The sequence below is a fragment of the Copadichromis virginalis genome, linkage group LG14 (assembly GCF_057382275.1).
Source record: "Copadichromis virginalis isolate Kocher_CV1m ecotype Utaka linkage group LG14, C_Virginalis_male_GT1.1, whole genome shotgun sequence".
NCBI lineage: Eukaryota > Metazoa > Chordata > Actinopteri > Cichliformes > Cichlidae > Copadichromis > Copadichromis virginalis.
The window spans coordinates 6,401,967-6,419,719 of NC_140631.1; the positions used below are offsets into that span (position 1 = coordinate 6,401,967).

Sequence of the window (17,753 nt, forward strand, 5' to 3'; positions counted from 1 at the left end):
GATTGCATTAGCAAAAAATTTAATAATGCTCTATGTTAACAGTTACACACTATATAGAGCAACTTTATAGAATTATATTTATTCTCAGATGTTGGCAGCTATCAGTGAATAGTTATCAGCTATTTTGAAACAAAAAAAGACACTTTTTATCCATAACAGCAAATGAACTGTACAACAGAAAATACAAATGCTATTTATGGTCTCCTCACAACAATGATAAGAAAAATAAACTGGGCCAATATGGCATGTTTGTTAATAAAGAGATACACATGCTCACACAGATATGTAGAGACAAATACTGGCAATAAGGCCCCTGCAATGTTCTGAAGAAAGTTAAACTTGTCAGGTAGTGATGTCCAGCAGGTGAAAATGCAGCTCCATGAACACGCACAGCTATGGATTCCAGCTGCTTCGATGTTAACTGGCATTAACTCAGCCAGATAATGCGAGACAAATCTAGCTGCTCATTAAAGTGTTCTGGTTTGATCAGAAAATAAAACATTGGTCCATACACCTGAAAGTCCCAAAAACGCATTGTGAATTCTGTCTCGAGTCTACGGATGTATCCGTGTATTTCCGTGGTGCTGATGCTGCGCTGAGCAAAAAGCTCCTGAAGCTTTTGAAGTGTCGGAATGTGGAAAGCTTAACAACGTCCCTCTCACCGGTAGGGACGTTATTTTTAGCCAATTACAAGTTGAATCTGGTAGTTGAGTTGTTAGCTAAGATACCGTCATTAAGAAGCGGCACAACTAATGTGTCTATGCGAGCTAATTTTTTGATGTGCACCTCTGGCCCGGCCATTTATTTTTTAATGCACCTTCTCAGATTAATTCACTGCGTGTTGTGCCCAGGGCTGGACTGGGACAAAAAATCGGCTCGAGCTGCTGTTGTTTAGCGCGACATCTGCTGGTTTCCTCTTTCTGGCGCAAAGTGAGTGATAAACAAACGAGAGAAAAGCTGATCAACTGATCATTGATCAGTTTCATGATTGAAGTAGCAACAAGAGAGGAAGGGGGAGAGAATGAGAGAAGAAGAGGCAGCTGTGCAGCGTAACGACAGAATAACTCCAGCTTTGTGTCTTTTTCCATTCTAGCTGAAGTCCGGGACAAACTGTTTTCCTTTTCAGCTCAATACGAAACACGTAATATCTTCTCTCAATACGAGACGATTCTGTTTTTTACGGGACGATTGCCAACTCTACTAACTAACCTTATGAATAAAATAAAGTTCACTGTCAGTAACGTCATAGCACCCACCTAGCTGTATAGAAACTCCGTCGTGCTAGCTAGTACGGAGTACGAGTTATTGTAACTGACTGTAAAAAGTCAGCACAATGAAAATAAACTCCACATAAAATTGGTTCATATCTGACCCAGACAGACTGCAGGTCATAACTTCTTACCTGGAGTTCAGTTCACCTGACACTCGGACCAGCGGCCACCTCGGGTCTCTCCTCTTGCCTACCCTTTCCCTCATCCACCTGCTGGCCTCCACCACTTGTTAATGTTACTGAATCTGGGGAAGCTCCGCCATAGCCACCACCGGCCAGCATCTGGCCAATCCACCACCTTTCATTGTTTATACCATTACCAAACAAAAACAAAAAAATCATCGGCCCACCGAGCAAATGCCCAATGGCCAGTCCAGCTATGGTCGTGCCATCAGTTAACCAATACAAATGTACTGATATGATTTGTGTTCTTGCCTCATCAGTAAGACTGGTGGAAGAATTTAGGGCCCATGCAGAAGGTGTGAACCCTAGCAGAAAAATACGTGACAATGCAAAGCAGCGAGCCACCCATGTCATCCATTTTCTGGAATTCATGGCAGACCCAGCGATTCCAAACGTTGACCTTCTGTTTCTGAGGAACCATGGAAAAGTCCGTGAGTAAGTGTTAAATTTGAAGGATTATTAGTTTCTATATACATGTGTGCATATACAGTTTAACACATGAACTAATTTGTATTTTTGACTTTGGAGTTTTCTAGCACACCTGCAAGCAAAAGGGTTTAAACCAACAACTCAGAGAGCTTATCTCATGGATGCTATTGCTTTCATGAAATATATATTAAACATGTCACCACCACAAGTCAGACTTGGAAAAAAAAGGTTCAACGCCCTTTTGGTCGAACTGAGGGCACGTAACAGAGATGTTGGCCGTGAAGTAGTCGTGCACCAGCTGAATGTGCGGAGATCTAAGTCTAGTACGTATATAATACACATCTATACCTCTACCTACTTTAATGACATGATGTTAATAATAAAGTGTCTAAGGGATTGTGCTTAAATTCTTTTTTTAGAAAGACTTGTCAAAGCAGAAAAACATGCTTTGTTCATTGATGAGGCTCCCCAGAAGATTGCTGCCGCACTGGGTATGGATCACTGCAATGATCACAATGACACTGAATGTTCATTTTACTTAAGAGTGATTATACAGACTTCAGATCTGGGTTAAGACAAAGCCCCTACAGATCTTTACATCACAGTGACCCCACACACTGAAACTGAGCTTATGTCTTTTCTGTCTAATGTCCATTTTAAATTGAAGAATAATGTGCAGCTTGGTCAATGTAATGCACATGAAGCCAGAGCTAAAACACATCACCGTTGCAGTGAAATATGTGCAGCTCTGGTTTAAGATGGAGCCCTGCACATTTTGATCTTGTTATTTCTGGGATGATTGTAAAGGTTATTTTCATTATTGTGGCTAGAATAAAGTGTAAGAGGTATTTGCACTTACAAAGAATAAGACTTTTACTTTTATTGTTTAAAAAAGGTGTCCACAATTTAAACTTTAATTGCAGGAAATTTAATTAAATGAGAATAAGGAAAATAAAATAATCACAAAACAATAATCAGATTACTTAAACTCTACTTATCTAACTAAGATGCTCTAAGCTAATGCTGAGTGTGTTCTTTTCTTTGGTGAGGAGAGGTTGGAGGAAGGATGTAAATCAAAATCCTTCTAAATTAACCGCCTAACACAGCAACAATGAGCAGACAAAAAGGAATGAATTCACAGGTTGGACAGGTTTTCAACTGAACCTCTTCGATCCAATCTTTTGGGCTGCTCATCTTGCAGAAGACAAAAAAGAAAAACACAAAATCTCTTCTTCACCTCACCTTTTCACCTGTTCAGCCCCCCCCCCCCCCCCCCCCTCTCCTACTGGACGTCATATCTTCCCACACCTTATCTATCAATGTGTAGCTTTTAAAATTGTGAATGCTTCATTACATTTTCATTGTTATTCTTAACATAGAGAATTCATATTCAATCACATCTGGATGTAAATACCTTCATGTTTCATTCAGTTTATGTGATTCTACTTCAGTTAGATTTGTCTTTAGGACATTTTCACAAGAACATCCATTGTAACTTAATCCCTTTCCAATTCGAATGCTTTAAAACTCAGTTAATTACCATTTATTTCTCTAGTTATTTTATGATTTTATGAAAACATACATTTTGTTTGTCAGATATTCTTTGAGATTATTAGCTCCACTGTGTCACATTATACACAACACACAGAAACACACACACACCAAGGTCAGACACTCTGTGAGGCCTGTTATTAGAATCACTGTTATTCTACAGGGAGTGCAGAATTATTAGGCAAATGAGTATTTTGTCCACATCATCCTCTTCATGCATGTTGTCTTACTCCAAGCTGTATAGGCTCGAAAGCCTACTACCAATTAAGCATATTAGGTGATGTGCATCTCTGTAATGAGAAGGGGTGTGGTCTAATGACATCAACACCCTATATCAGGTGTGCATAATTATTAGGCAACGTCCTTTCCTTTGGCAAAATGGGTCAAAAGAAGGACTTGACAGGCTCAGAAAAGTCAAAAATAGTGAGATATCTTGCAGAGGGATGCAGCAGTCTCAAAATTGCAAAGCTTCTGAAGCGTGATCATCGAACAATCAAGCGTTTCATTCAAAATAGTCAACAGGGTTGCAAGAAGCGTGTGGAAAAACCAAGACGCAACGTAACTGCCCATGAACTGAGAAAAGTCAAGCGTGCAGCTGCCAAGATGCCACTTGCCACCAGTTTGGCCATATTTCAGAGCTGCAACATCACTGGAGTGCCCAAAAGCACAAGGTGTGCAATACTCAGAGACATGGCCAAGGTAAGAAAGGCTGAAAGACGACCACCACTGAACAAGACACACAAGCTGAAACGTCAAGACTGGGCCAAGAAATATCTCAAGACTGATTTTTCTAAGGTTTTATGGACTGATGACATGAGAGTGAGTCTTGATGGGCCAGATGGATGGGCCCGTGGCTGGATTGGTAAAGGGCAGAGAGCTCCAGTCCGACTCAGACGCCAGCAAGGTGGAGGTGGAGTACTGGTTTGGGCTGGTATCATCAAAGATGAGCTTGTGGGGCCTTTTCGGGTTGAGGATGGAGTCAAGCTCAACTCCCAGTCCTACTGCCAGTTTCTGGAAGACACCTTCTTCAAGCAGTGGTACAGGAAGAAGTCTGCATCCTTCAAGAAAAACATGATTGTCATGCAGGACAATGCTCCATCACACGCGTCCAAGTACTCCACAGCGTGGCTGGCAAGAAAGGGTATAAAAGAAGAAAAACTTATGACATTGCCTCCTTGTTCACCTGATCTGAACCCCATTGAGAACCTGTGGTCCATCATCAAATGTGAGATTTACAAGGAGGGAAAACAGTACACCTCTCTGAACAATGTCTGGGAGGCTGTGGTTGCTGCTGCACGCAATGTTGATGGTGAACAGATCAAAACACTGACAGAATCCATGGATGGCAGGCTTTTGAGTGTCCTTGCAAAGAAAGGTGGCTATATTGGTCGCTGATTTGTTTTTGTTTTGTTTTTGAAGGTCAGAAATGTATATTTGCGAATGTGGAGATGTTATATTGGTTTCACTGGTAAAAATAAATAATTGAAATGGGTATATATTTGTTTTTTGTTAAGTTGCCTAATAATTATGCACAGTAATAGTCACCTGCACACACAGATATCCCCCTAAAATAGCTAAAACTAAAAACTACTTCCAAAAACATTCAGCTTTGATATTAATGAGTTTTTTTGGGTTCATTGAGAACATGGTTGTTGTTCAATAATAAAATTATTCCTCAAAAATACAACTTGCCTAATAATTCTGCACTCCCTGTATTCTCAGATTCATTACACTGGTTAACATACACATTTTTTTTCCTTTGTTTCATTTATTTTCAACATGCCAGAAACTGAGCATGACTAACCCTCAGTAAAACAAGTTACAAGTTATGGTATCTGGAACAGATTTACATTCAATATTTAGAGTTATATTTTGGACGCACAGACGCGCACACACACACACACTCAGCCATTATAACAGCCATTTCTACTACTCAAACACGTTTGCATTTGTTATCTATTTGTAGAGGCGGCAAGGGGCGTGAGACTTTTATCTCTTTCTATATTCTATCTTAAGACACATTACAGGGTTTTGTAATTGGAAACTGGGTTTTTTGTATGGTTGGTCTGGAAAATTTGTTTGATACTTTGTGGTGCTTGCATGGTCCTTGAGACATGGTGCTTGTAAAGTTCCTCTATAATCTGCACAAGGGACTGGGCATGTAAATGCAGTGTATGTGTTAGCATAGCATATTAATACATGTAGTGTTCTCTTTGTGTTTTTACAGATGACCTCGAGAAGCAACCCCAGAGCAGAACAATATTGAAATTGTTTTTTGGACTGTTGGGCGGATATATTATTGCCATAACTGGTCACCGAAAGGGAGTGATCATCAACATGACTACTGAGGAGGTTGAAATGGCAGAAAAAACTAAGCAGGGTGCTCGCATCATCCGTGTATGTACTAAAACTATATAAATCTAAGTATACATAAACATTTTTTTTTATTCAGCTGAATAAAAATGTATTTTCATGTATTAGGTTAAACAGCACAAAACTCAAAGATATCATGGGCAAGCAGCTGTCCCCCTGTACAAGAATGAGTATACCTGGTTGCAGCGTTACAATCATATCAGAGAGTATGTTGAAGGCGGTTCGGAGGCACCGACTTTTTTCCACAGTTCTAGTGGAGGTGTTCTTCATAGACTACCGGTATTTTTCAAGGCAGCCTGGGAGATGATGAATCTGGGGATTGCCCCCACCTTCAACATGCTACGTTCCTCCTGTAGCACTTACGTGAGAAAACCTTTCATTTTTATTTTTTGACACACAATGAAGTAGGTTGAAGTGTCATGGGTTTTATTCATGTGGTTTCTTTTTAAAACATTATTCTTTCAGGCCAAGCGACAGTTGGGACGTAAATCTTACGACAGAGTGGCAACATTTATGTGCCATGATGCCATCACAGCCAAAAGATTTTATCAAGGTTATTTAAATAAGCTAAAGTGAAGTCATATATTTATCTATACACTTACATTTATTCATATTTAGTAATATTGCTTTGCACAGCTGAGGACCCTGCAGAGGACACACTCCAGAGCCGAGCACTGACCACCAATGCAATTGCAACATATGCAGCAAATAAAAGGAAAAGGAGAGAGGACAGAGGATCTGTGCAGGACGAGGACAGTGAAGGATCTGAAAAGGAAGAGCAGCAGTCATCAGGAACAGAGGAGCTTTTAGACAGAACGCTGTTCCAGTGTAGCAGTAACAAGGTATGTGTGCCCTGATTCCCTTGGTAAGAGTTTTGATTGGTTGCACTTCTTTCATATATAATCATTTACTCCATCATGAACAAAACATATTTAATTTGTACCATAAACAGATGGTGAGCCCAGGTCAGGGTGAGGGTGCCGGTAGTGCCGGAGCCACAATAAGAGAAACTAAACAGGATTTGAAAAAGGGGGTGGAGCATCTACAAAAAGTGACATACCAGTTGCGCAAGAGAAAAGTATGTAATGTATGTTCTTGTGCTTGTTTTTAGTGTTTTCACTGATTACTAATCTTTTACCTTTTTACTTTTACTTTTCTAAAATCAGATGGTCATCTTTTACAAAAATGATAGGACAGATGTGGGGAAACTCACACAAGAAGACAATCCAGAAGAGGAGGAGGAGGATGAAGCGAGGGAATGGGTTCCTAAGGTGGGCAGGAAAAATCCAGCAGGGTTTCTTCTCCTGCAGTTAAAGATGTAAGTGTTTTGTTTCCAAACATCCATGAAAAATGAGTAAAATATATATTTTTCTGCTCTAAAAGCAGTCTGTTAGCTCATCTGACGATGATGGGACAGATGACTGGAAACCCACACAGGATGAATCTGAAGGCTATTCAGAAGAGGAGGAAGAACAAGAACGTAAAAGGATTCCTAAGGTAGCCATGAAAAACAAAACTGGGTGTCCTATGCCACAAAGAGATGTGAAATTCATCCTCAGTTTCACTGCTTCCACAATCTATATATCAAAAATGAGCCAAACATATTGTTGTCTTCTCTTAAAACAGATGGTGGCAGCATCTGAAGAGGATGGGACACATGATAGCAGACCCACACAGGATGAATCTAAAGACGATTCAAAGGATGAAGCAGAACATTTGGGACAAATGATTCACAAAGTGGCCATGGAAAAGGTAAAATTTGTTCTCAGTTTCAATGCATTCAACAAAATATGTCTTTGTATTCTTCTACGTCACATGGTCAGCTCATATGTATGGAACACCAGGACTGCCATAATGAATTAATTAAATACACCATTAAATAATTAATTAAATGTGGCAATAATTAATTAAAGAGAAGATTTAGAAGAAGATTAGAAATGAGTGATGATGGGAAACCTCCACCAGATAAATTTAAAGACAATTGAGAAAAGATGAGTTTAAGGAAGAGGTGAGTTAGCTCCAGTCCATTTTTAGTGAGGTCATGAGGAGGAGTAGTAGTGGGTTTCGTACACAAGATGAATTCAAAGACAGTATATATATTCAAAGAAATATAAAGGTCAAATCAAAAGTAGTCAGAATTACTAACAGTACTGCAGATAATTTATTTTCATTGGCATTTGTAAATATTAAGTAAGAGTAAGACAAAAAATAAAACTTTTTTAGTAGTTGTATGCATCTTCTTTTTGTGTACAGGGGGCGTTCGTGAGCAGTGAGTTGCCGCAGAGGACAGAGGAACGGCAACAGGTTGCTGTCGCCTCAAAGTCTCAAAGGCATCACTGTGTCAGAAATGGACACAAGTGTCCCATATGTGGACATGTATATGCTGATATTGTTCAGCACCTAAGAGTCACAGAGCAGGTTGTAAATAAAACTGAGCTGACTCTTTTGAGCCAATTTTCTCATCGGCAGTAAGTGTCTTAATAAATTCTGAAAGATAAATTTATATTTACTGTCCCTACACATTTTTTCTAAGCACTGCATTTATTTGATACAATTATCTTACACATCCAATTTCTATTTCATCCTACTCAGCATTTTTTTTTACTATTTTTACAGCTTTTCTACAAATCTGGACTGTCCAGTCCGCTTATGTCAGTCAAAACATCTTAAACGGCTTGACAAGCACCTGGAAAAGGTCCACAAATTACAGGTATGTTATTGACTTTGTGGTGTCTCTGTGTGGTTTTTGTGTGTTGGTGAGGCAGCCCTTGATCTCTGGAATCAGATGTTTATGTTAAAGGGACTTACATTTAGGACCTTGCATTTTACATATTTGTTACTCTGGTGAAATGAAAGTCTTCCAGTTTCTATAGAAGAATACGGTGGTTCTTTCTTTGTCCGTATGCTGTATTTATATAATGTTCCTCGAGCTCTAGAAAGCATGTTGTGTGCATAGATAAAAACGTGAAGGATGCCCAAATAAGTAAAATACTGACAGTTTTGATATATGGTTACACAGAAAACTGTTTAAATTTAACCCTAATCACATCTAATACCAATTTTTTCAGACACCTATGATTAAACTTTACATGCAAAAGGCCAAGGACAGACACGTTGCTAAAGAACTGGCACTTCTGAGGGCATCAAATCCCACACCACAAATGGTCTCACACATGGATGAAGTGGATGATGCTGTAATTGAGGAGGGCATCTTTAGGGCACTGGAGGAAGGGTCAAAGGTTGCTTCTGCTATAGCCTCTTCCAGCAAGGCTCACAGTGACCATGCTACACTGATCCACTGGCCTGCTCCTCCCTCTGACAGCGAGGCTCCCAGTGACCATGCTACATTGAACCATCGGCCTGCTCCTCCCTCTGACAGCGAGGCTCACAGTGACCATGCTACATTGAACCATCGGCCTGCTCCTCCCTCTGACAGCGAGGCTCTGGGTGACTCTACCAGACCAAACCTACAGCCTCTCTCTGCCAGTGACACTCTCAGTGACCACACCATCCCAATTATGCAGCCTTCTATCTCCAGCAGCAAGGTTACTTGTCATTCAACAGGGGTATCTCCTGATGTTTTAATCCCAAGCAGTGCACCTTACTATGCAGCAAAGCAAAGGAGGGGACGTCCTCTCCCGAGGACACCTGCTCCTGGTTGCAAACACTGTCAGATACTGTTCACTGAGCTACAGGTGGTGAAGCAGTTGCTAGAGTGTGAACTTGAAAGTAATCATGAGCTCAAGCAGATACACTCTTCAACCAAGCGTGCAAATGTGAGTATTGTTTACCTCCTGTGATTGTACACCTCATTGTGAAACATTCTTTCATTTGCTTTTGATAAACAAATCTGCTTAATGTTCCTTTTTATTTCAGGTTAAATATAGCAGACGTAAACGGTTTTCACCCAGCAAAGCCCCTCACTACGGTAAATAATATATCTTATCAAACTTACTACTGTAAAATTTCAAGTTTCATGTTTTATTGTCATGTACAGATAAACATTGTAGCCACAGCTTTACATGAACATATAGAAGTGAGCAGTTATATTAAAGAAGAAAATTTATTTATTAATAATAATAATAAATAACAAAATACTAAAGTATTAATATTAAGAGAATTTGTTTGGAATTTACAGTTGTGCAAAAACTTGTGCAGTAAGGATTTAAATTGGTTTATAGTGACAGTTTGTAGAGTCCAGTAGTTGTAGTGAGTGTGTGCCGAATGTCTGCAGTTCAGAAGTCTGATAGCTTGTGGGTAGAAACTATCCCTGAATGTTCCTGAACCACCTGCCGGTCTGTGGCTGGGGTGGCTGTGATCAGAGAGGATCTGCTGCATCTTCCTCCTGCATGGCTGGCAGTTCAGTCCTGTTGATGCGCTGTGCTTGAGAGAATCTTGCATCGTATGACTGACCATCCTGGGATAGCGATCCCTACTCGATTCATTTATGAAGAGTCAGTTCCTCTAGGCTAGGGGTAGGCAACCTTTCTGATGACGAGTGCCGTCTAAAATTTCCTCAGAAGTCAATGTGCCATATGATTGCATTAGCAAAAAATTTAATAATGCTCTATGTTAACAGTTACACACTATATAGAGCAACTTTATAGAATTATATTTATTCTCAGATGTTGGCAGCTATCAGTGAATAGTTATCAGCTATTTTGAAACAAAAAAAGACACTTTTTATCCATAACAGCAAATGAACTGTACAACAGAAAATACAAATGCTATTTATGGTCTCCTCACAACAATGATAAGAAAAATAAACTGGGCCAATATGGCATGTTTGTTAATAAAGAGATACACATGCTCACACAGATATGTAGAGACAAATACTGGCAATAAGGCCCCTGCAATGTTCTGAAGAAAGTTAAACTTGTCAGGTAGTGATGTCCAGCAGGTGAAAATGCAGCTCCATGAACACGCACAGCTATGGATTCCAGCTGCTTCGATGTTAACTGGCATTAACTCAGCCAGATAATGCGAGACAAATCTAGCTGCTCATTAAAGTGTTCTGGTTTGATCAGAAAATAAAACATTGGTCCATACACCTGAAAGTCCCAAAAACGCATTGTGAATTCTGTCTCGAGTCTACGGATGTATCCGTGTATTTCCGTGGTGCTGATGCTGCACTGAGCAAAAAGCTCCTGAAGCTTTTGAAGTGTGAAAAATCAGGGTGAAAAAATGCAGCAAAGACCTGACACAGGACCTGAGAGATGCATCTGGGCTTGCAGTTGATCCATATACTGCTTACTGAAGCCACATCAGAAATGGTGTCAGTGTGAGGGTGGCTGTCAAAAAATTACTCTTAAGGAAGAGAAATTGGAAGAAAATGTTATGGTATGCCAAATGACACAATAACCAGACTGAAAATCCCTGTGAGCCCTGTTGCAACAGTGCTTATTGAGTCATAGTTTGACAGAGAATAAACAAAAACAGCCAACATCCACATAAAACTCTTGGATTACTTAAAGAATTGACCTGAAAGCTTGCCTGATACATAGATTTCTTGGAATATAAAGGTCATCTTACTGAATATTGATATACAAGATAAGGGGTATATAGTCTCAATGACACGGTCATCTTTGTATTGCATTATACTGAGTTGTTTCTCCTCATAAGCTGTTTCACAGATGAGCCATTAATGGAAAAGCCACCACATATCTCGAAACGGCTCACACAGCATAATTAGAATGATATTCTTTTAACCAAATTAACCCGCAGTGTTGTTTTTAGTGTCTTGTATTTGATCATTATTTCTGCAAGTTTTAGTTCACACTTACATCCTGTCAATGTCAAAACTTTTCAATGTATACATAAATGATATTTTTGATGTTTCTCAAGTACTTAAACTCATACTGTTCGCAGATGACACCAACATATTTTTCAGTAGCGATAATTATACTGATCTTGTAATGACCGTAAACAGGGAGCTAAAATTAATAAAAAAAAAATGGATGGACATAAATAAATTATCATTAAATATAAATAAAACTAAAGCAATGTTTTTTGGTAATTTAAAATATAATATAGAATTACCAATTATCATTGAAGGTGTACCAACTGATAATGTGAGTGAAAACAAATTTTTGGGAGTCGTAATTGATAATAAAATTTCATGGAAACCCCACGTCAGACACATAAAAACCAAAATTTCTAGAAGCCTCGCAGTTTTGAACAAAGTGAAACAATTCCTTGATAAAGATGCACTTCGTACTCTGTACTGTACCCTGGTTCTTCCATATCTTACATATTGTGTGGAAGTGTGGGGAAATACATATAAAAATACAACTAATCCATTAGTCGCAGTACAGAAACGAGCACTGCGTATTATTCACAAGGCTGGTTATCTAGATCATACTCACAAATTCTTTCTTCAGGCAAAGTTACTTAAATTCCAGGATCTGGTTAATTACAATACATCCATAATTTTGTATAAAGCTTTTACTAAACTTTTACCGGCAAATTTACAAACTAGATTTGAAATTCAAGAAAAGGTTTATAATGTGAGAGGCTTTGGAGAATTCAAATTACCCAGAACTCGAACAACCCATAAAGGCTTTTGTGTGTCTGTATGTGGTGTGAAAATCTGGAACAGTCTGAGTTTACAATTGAAACAATGCAAAAATATTCATAGATTTAAATTTCTCTACAAACAGTTGGTCTGGTCACAGTATACTCAATGATGGGTTTTAGTGTGCTCTGTAATGTCTGTCCTCTTACCATTGCTGGTATGGATTCCAAAAAATAAAAATAAAAAAGTGTGCATATGTATGTACATATATGTACTTGTGTGTGTAGATATATATATGTATGTATATGTATGTGTGTTTGTTACTTGTAGTTATTACTGCCTGTTACCTGTGGTAATGCAATTTATAATTTATATATTCTGTATTCAGTTATGAAGGCTCTAATTGTTGTTTGCGAGCTGCCGCTTAGATGCTTGTATGTGCCTGGGGCTGTTGATGGGTCTGTATGCAATGATGGGCGTAGCTGCGGGAAGTTTATTGTTTGTTTGTTTTTTGTTGATGAGTGAGTATAGGGGTGGGATTTAATAAGTTTTCTTCGTCCCACTCCTTTTTCAGGCAATTTTTGTTTTTTGTTTTGTGTATTTTATGTTCAATATAGGTATTTGTTGTGCCTGAAAATGAACAAATGAATGAATGAATGTTGTCTTTTTAAAACCTTTCTGAGACACACACAACACTTTTAAAAAATTCTTTGGCAGTATAATAATCATAATGTAAAGGGGAAGTCTGATAAACATGTGTGCGTGCATGTTTGTATGTATTCCAGCAGGTTTGGCTGGATCCATTTCCAGTCGCAGCCATGTGCCCTTGTGCCCCAGGCTGTGCTCCGGCTCATCAGCCTACATTCTTGCTCTCGGGCTAGGCTTTGTAACACTGGGGACCAGCCGCATCCTACTTCTGAAAATGTCTGCCAGTGCCGGTGATTACCTGACAGTAAACACATGCACACAACTTTTTTTTTCCACATCTGGATAAAAAGATTTAAAAAACAGTGTTAATTTTTCTGGCGTGCATTACAGTGATGTGTTGGCAGCTTGCTCAGTACGTGTCTTCACATTTTGTTCTGTTTGCAGAAAACAAGTATGACTTCCTCCCAGCATCTGTAAATCTGCTTGCTGAGGCTCTTAAACTGCACTTTTGTCTGGTCATGTCAGTCAGGGTCATAGTCCAAGGTAAACTTTGATAGCATACTGCTGTTCTCATTTGAAGTCATGCTGTTGTCTAAAAATTGTTTGCCTCATTCTGATGTCTTTTCAAAAAAAGGTTGCCATGGTTACACAGGCCTGAGGTACATCGCCATTCTGAAGCTGGTTGGCACAGAGTTGCCAGATATGGGCGGAGTCTTGGAGCTCTATCCTATCAATGGTAAGAATTTTTAATACAAAATAGTGAACAGATATATTTTCTGAAAGCTAAGGTCTCTACTTTTTTGGTATCTGAGTTCAGTGTGATAAGTTTAGAGGAAGAGGAAAATGTCGATGTGCTACATCTATTGTGAAATTCACTCTTTAATAGGTTGTTCCTAACCTGATCCTCTGGTCCATCCAGGGAGTGCTACCGTGGAGCGTGAAGGGCTCTCAGCTACCCTCGTGAAGGACATGAGAAACTACTTCCAAATCAGCCCAGAATACTTCTCCATGCTGCTGGTGGGGAAGGACGGCAATGTTAAGTGCTGGTACCCCTCACCCATGTGGTCCATGGCCATTATCTATGACCTGGTAGACTCTATGCAGCTCCGCAGACAGGAGATGGCCATCCAGCAGTGCCTTGGCATGCGCTGCCCTGAAGACGAATATGGTGGCTATGGTTACCATCATCATGGATACGAACACGGTTATCAGGATGGCTATCACCAGGGGTATGGTTACTAACAGGTGTGTGCTTTCCAATGATGCACACTGGCCTGCAGCTGGTCCTTGGTGCTTCCTTTGGCCCAAAACCTTTTTGTGTCTTTCCCATCACTTAGTGAAGGGAAGAAAAATGCTTTCAGAAATGGATTGCATACTTTAGTTTTTGCTGTTTTTTTTTGTTTGGTTTTTTTTGTTTGTTTCAACTTAAAACATTATTGCATCGTCTGTCATCTCTAACTGGCTTTTTTAGGTCAGACTTGCATAGTTTCAGCACACACGTTGATTTTGTAGATAATAGAACATATTTATTGGACATCTGTTGCATTTGAAGTGCAGTTACCAATAATATTATTAAAAGCATCACATTATTTCTCTTTTGTAAAGTTTCTGTTGCTATACATTGTTTCTATTTATTCTTTGTTTCTATATGGCTATATGAAAATAAACATTTGTTTACTACCAGGTCCTTTAAATTATTTGTCTCACTTTCAGTGCCAATGCGCTGCAACAATCTTTTGAGCAACACCTCCCCCTAGTGGCAAAACTGGAAAAATATTTCCAAGTATATTTTAGTGGTCATGTAATGATTGAAACAACCTGCCGTACTTGTAATATCTACAGTAGTTTCAGACCTTCTCAACTTACTGTCCCCTCAATGCAATCACAGTTGTAAAAACACTTTGCGAGTAAGAAGGGCTGGAATCCACCTACCCATTTTCTTCCACTTATCCAATTAAGGGCATGGGGAGGCTGGAGCATCTCTCAGCTGCCATAGAGCAAGAGACAGAGTTTGTATTAAACATGGCCAAAGTGTATGTACAAGTGAGTCTTGTTCATTTAAAGCTTAGACCTCAGACTGCGTTACAGTCTCCTTTCTCTTGGATCTGTATAATGTTAGTGGGTGTGGAACACTGTTATTCAGCAGGTGGGTAAAATATCTAAGAGTTGGCTTAAAGGAACTGATAGGGAGCTAAAACAGCTATCAAGCATGTGCAAAGTAATAGAAGAAAAACATGGAGTTAGAGCAGCTAGTACCCTTTAGGTCTTCCTCCAGAAAACCTCAGTATTTAAATAAATGCACAAATTTATGACAAGACATCAGCGATTGTATTAAATTGCATTACTTGCACAGAAGTAAAACAACTTGCCATTTATTTTACAAGAAAATGCATTCACACGTGAGGATTTTAATGGCACAAACAACAATCTTTAGACAATGTTATTTTACAGTTTAACAAGAAAATATTCAAGCCCCAAGTAAGAGAGGCAGGGAGTTTGTGGTGCTGACAGAAAGTCAGGCATTAGTGGCAATTATGTCAATACCACTTATTCTGGCTCAGAAAATAAACAAATAAAAAAATAAACTGCCTCTTCCACAGTACAATACAAACTGAATTCATCATAGTGTGGATAAAGATTCAAAATCACCACAATTTCAAACAAATCTATTATCAAAACAATCCTGAAACTGCAGTTTCTGGTCCTTAGACGTCCAGCACCAGCAAGCAGTCAAATAGCAGCATGTACAACAGGAATCATGTAAAGAAATACACTGTCCATAAAAGGAATCCATAATGAATCCAAAAGTATCACTTATTTTCCAACAAACAGCGTTGCTGGTACTTTCCCCCATATGAATGACAGCAGTCATCCACAGACAGGCACGTTTCCAAAATATACACATTTCGCTAATTCTGTTATTAAACACTTTGTTTTTAATACTAGGAGTCTATCATATAATCTATCAACAGTATCTTTCACCGTTTACCTGCTTATCACTGTTCAAATAAATGCTTTCACAGACAATCTATTCAATTCAATTCAATTCAATTTTATTTATATAGCGCCAAATCACAACAAAAGTCGCCTCAAGGCGCTTCATAGATACAGAGAAAAACCCAACAATCATATGACCCCCTATGAGCAAGCACTTTGGCGACAGTGGGAAGGAAAAACTCCCTTTTAACAGGAAGAAACCTCCGGCAGAACCAGGCTCAGGGAGGGGCGGCCATCTGCTGCGACCGGTTGGGGTGAGAGAAGGAAGACAGGATAAAGACATGCTGTGGAAGAGAGACAGAGGTTAATAACAGATATGATTCAATGCAGAGAGGTCTATTAATACATAGTGAGTGAGAAAGGTGACTGGAAAGGAAAAACTCAATGCATCATGGGAATCCCCCGGCAGCCTACATCTATTGCAGCATAACAAAGGGAGGATTCAGGGTCACCTGGTCCAGCCCTAACTATATGCTTTAGAAAAAAGGAAAGTTTTAAGCCTAATCTTAAAAGTAGAGATAGTGTCTGTCTCCCGAATCCAAACTGGAAGCTGGTTCCACAGAAGAGGGGCCTGAAAACTGAAGGCTCTCCCTCCCATTCTACTTTTAAATACTCTAGGAACAACAAGTAGGCCTGCAGAGCGAGAGCGGAGCGCTCTAATAGGGTGATATGGTACTACAAGGTCATTAAGATAAGATGGGGCCTGATTATTTAAGACCTTGTATGTGAGGAGCAGGATTTTGAATTCAATTCTGGATTTAACAGGAAGCCAATGAAGGGAAGCCAAAACAGGAGAAATATGCTCTCTCTTTCTAGTCCCTGTCAGGACTCTTGCTGCAGCATTTTGGATTAGCTGAAGGCTTTTCAGTGAGTTTTTTGGACATCCTGATAATAATGAATTACAGTAGTCCAGCCTGGAAGTAATAAATGCATGAACTAGTTTTTCAGCGTCACTCTGAGACAGGATATTTCTAATTTTAGAGATGTTGCGCAAATGGAAGAAAGCAGTCTTACATATTTGTTTAATATGTGCGTTGAAGGACATGTCCTGGTCAAAAATGACTCCAAGGTTCCTCACCGCGTTACTGGAGGCCAAGGTAATGCCATCCAGAGTAAGAATCTGATTAGATACCATATTTCTAAGATTTTCAGGGCCGAGTACAATAACCTCAGTTTTATCTGAATTAAGAAGCAGAAAGTTAGCGGCCATCCAGGTCTTTATGTCTTTAAGACATTCCTGCAGTTTAACTAATTGGTGTGTGTTATCTGGCTTCATGGACAGATAGAGCTGGGTGTCATCTGCATAGCAGTGAAAATGTATGCTATGTCTTCTAATGATACTGCCTAAGGGAAGCATGTATAATGTAAACAGAATTGGTCCTAGCACTGAACCCTGTGGAACTCCATAATTAACCTCAGTGTGTGAAGAGGACTCTCCATTTACATGCACGAATTGGAGTCTATTAGATAGATATGATACAAACCACTGCAGCGCAGTACTTGTAATACCTACAGCATGTTCTAATCGCTCTAATAGGATATTATGATCAACAGTATCGAACGCTGCACTGAGGTCTAGCAGGACAAGCACAGAGATGAGTCCACTGTCAGAGGCCATAAGAAGATCATTTGTAACCTTCACTAAAGCTGTTTCTGTGCTGTGCTGAGCTCTGAAACCTGACTGAAACTCTGTGACCATGTTCCATCCAGTCAATTGTCCAGTTCGATATCAGCAGCAGGAAAGATGCAGAGTATCCTCTGGATACTTGGGAGTGAGCTCTGTCATTA

General features: G+C 39.4%; 1 protein-coding gene across 1 annotated transcript; it reads left to right on the top strand.

Annotated features, from left to right (window-relative positions):
- Positions 1 to 7,222: 7,222 nt before the first annotated feature.
- Positions 7,223 to 14,639, top strand: LOC146693291 (uncharacterized). The gene is made up of 10 exons (XM_085479111.1): positions 7,223 to 7,303; positions 7,433 to 7,558; positions 8,060 to 8,274; positions 8,423 to 8,516; positions 8,875 to 9,582; positions 9,683 to 9,734; positions 13,109 to 13,258; positions 13,413 to 13,511; positions 13,603 to 13,704; positions 13,888 to 14,639. The coding sequence occupies exons 2-10, from the start codon at positions 7,433 to 7,435 to the stop codon at positions 14,208 to 14,210; spliced, it is 1,869 nt and encodes a 622-aa protein (XP_085335237.1). The 5' UTR covers positions 7,223 to 7,303; the 3' UTR covers positions 14,211 to 14,639.
- Positions 14,640 to 17,753: the final 3,114 nt, after the last annotated feature.